We start from the raw sequence: 2,667 nt of genomic DNA, 5'->3' as shown, positions 1-2,667 counted from the left end.
TGTTGTGATAGATAGATACTTGAACTCGTATTTAGTTCTGATTTCAGTTTTGCATGTACCCAACTGACCCCTTTTTGTTGATTAATTAATTAATCAAATAATTCCCTTTTGTTTCCCCCCCCCCTTAAATTCCACGGTCCTGCATTTAACAAGTGTTGTGGTGGGATGGGTAAAAGAAAAAAAGATGGTACTTTCAATGCAACTAATGACAATTTTCCCTTCTAATTTGTGCTGTTTTTTTTTGTGTGTGTGACAGATAAGAAGGTCTTCATACCATGATGTGATTAGGGTTAATGAGATTCAGAAGGTGTTGGACATCACAGGGGTCCAAACCTACATTATCAACAGCGCAAGGGTTGTTTTCTTGAATGAGAGGCCTCAGCCAAGGCCTGGTAAAGGTGTCACCAACACTTGTGAAGTCTGCGAGCGCAGCCTTCTTGATTCCTTCCGATTCTGTTCTCTTGGTTGCAAGGTAAACAATGTCATCCTTTGCTTAACCTTCTAAGCATTTTGGAGAATTAAAACCCCTAAAAAAAGGTTTTCTTTTTCAATTTTACCATCTCCTCTACTAGTTTTATTCAAAATCATGACATTGATATATTAATATATAAATTATATATTTTAATTGAACACTAAGGAATCATTTTCTTAATTGATATATATTAATAGGGAATCATCATGTTACATTTTTTCCAATTTCTTAATTGATCACTAAGGTAACATTTTCTTTATTTTAAATAATTTACTTTGTTTTCTAGCTAGCACTTAAATGGGTTGACCTTTTCATTTATACCATGAATGTTAATATGGGTTTTTCAATTAATTGCTTTACCCAATTTACCCAATATTTGAATTTTTGCGATTTCAACATTGTCCCTCATTCACTGTTCAAACATTGAATTCAATTAATGGACTTGTCAGTCTTTGATTCCTGATTTGAATTGTAATTTTTTTTTAATTAAATACTAATCAATCTATGCAACAATGAATTGTTATTGTAGATTGTTGGGACTTCAAGGAACTTCCAGAAGAAGAAAAAGTCAGCGGCAATGGGATCAGACACAGAGGATTCTTCGTACAGCAGCAACAGCAGCCATGGGAAGAAGAACAGCTTCACACCGTCCACACCGCCTCCAACTTCTGTTAATTACAGAACGGCCAAGAGAAGAAAGGGAATTCCACACCGTGCCCCAATGGGTGGGCTAGTCATAGAATACTAGAAATTAAGTTAGTAGTAACTTTAGGTTATTTGCTATAATGCCCCCTGATAAATTTTACCTCAAAACGCAACTTTCTCCGTGCAGTTTCACCCGTCACAACACACTCGAGCTTTTTGCTGTAAAAGGCCGGTGCTGGAATTGTGTTCCCTTCTCTGTTCCTTGTTAATAGCGTTTGTCTATATAGGAAAAATCCAATAGAAGTGAAAAAAAGGTTGAGAAAGTAGAAAAAAAATAAGACATGTGATCTGTGAAATAGTTTGAGAGAAAAAGAATGGTGCAGCAAAATAAGCAAATGTTCCTTTCAACCAAAGTACAGGAAGATGAGGAACATTATAGGTTTGGTTTCTAGAGCAATTATACGTAAGTTTTGGGGTGGGTGTAAATAGTGGCTTGGGGAAGAAGACAGTGACAATGTACTCTTTCCAAATAGATGGATTGTTTATGGAATGGTGAAAAATAATAATAGTACTAATAGATTTTCTTAAATCTTGTGTCTACATTCAGTGCAATTACAATTTCAATACGTTAAATTAATGAGTTATAGTTTCATTGAATTGTTGAAATTACTAAAAAAAATGTATTATTTTAATCTTTGAATTATTCAATGATGATTATTTTTTGATTTTGTTATATGACGATGAAGCTTCAAAATTATTAAACTAAGATTGAAATAATTAAGTATTTTACCAACTCTAGAAATTAAATAAACCGGATTCTCTTGATTTTGAAAAGTACTAGTAATTTTGTATATTGTTCACGGTTTGGTATGCAATTATTTTCTATCTTCTCTTTCTTTATATTTTTATTCTTTTTTTTTTAAGAAGAAGAAGAATATTTTTATAGTTTTTAAAAGTAATTTTTCTTATTTTAGCTTGTGATTTTGGTGTTGGTGGTGGCTAGAAGCATCGGGGACCCACTCGAGCCGGTTTATGAGAAAGCTGGTCAAGGTTTTGGTCTTAGTCGTGTCCACGTGTCGAATTATGATTGGACGGAAGAAAAGCCGAACATATTGGTTTTGTCCAAACACATATTAGGTCAGCCGCCTTATCAGAAAAAAACAAGTACTGTATTATTTTGTGGGGGGTTTCGCGGTCCTGGGTTGGGTTTTGGCTTGGGACCCACATCTAATTTTTGAATCAAACAGTTGCCATTGATCGGCATTGGACGGCTGTGATCAAATAGGTGTTCCCCAAATTATGGATCATATTGTCCTGTGTCTATAATAGGAAGGTTTGGAATCTTTTACTTGTGGCCACAAGTCATATTTCTTTTTATCGGTAGGAATTAAATATAGTTAGAAGAATTTATAATAATTTATATATTTTAATTAATTGAATTAGACTTATTTAATAATCATAAATAATATTAGTAATAGTAATTCATTAATAAAAGCATAAGTGGACTATCGTAATAATGTAAACTCAATTATGTTCATATTTGAAAAAAT

The 2,667-nt window shown here is 33.2% G+C and overlaps 1 protein-coding gene across 1 annotated transcript in view; it reads left to right on the top strand.

Moving 5' to 3' along the window:
* The window catches only part of LOC100784644 (uncharacterized), a 3,266-nt gene extending 1,560 nt beyond the window's left edge, over window positions 1-1,706 (top strand). The window contains exons 3-4 of the mRNA XM_041018461.1: window positions 252-472; window positions 1,002-1,706. Of these exons, the coding sequence (XP_040874395.1) occupies window positions 252-472; window positions 1,002-1,220 (440 nt within the window). The 3' untranslated portion in view covers window positions 1,221-1,706. The remainder of the gene's footprint in view (window positions 1-251; window positions 473-1,001) is intronic.
* Window positions 1,707-2,667: the final 961 nt, after the last annotated feature.

This window comes from Glycine max, chromosome 8, assembly GCF_000004515.6.
Source record: "Glycine max cultivar Williams 82 chromosome 8, Glycine_max_v4.0, whole genome shotgun sequence".
Classification (NCBI taxonomy): domain Eukaryota; kingdom Viridiplantae; phylum Streptophyta; class Magnoliopsida; order Fabales; family Fabaceae; genus Glycine; species Glycine max.
The sequence above is the reverse complement of the archived record's forward strand: the minus strand, read 5'-3'. Positions and strand labels throughout refer to the sequence as shown.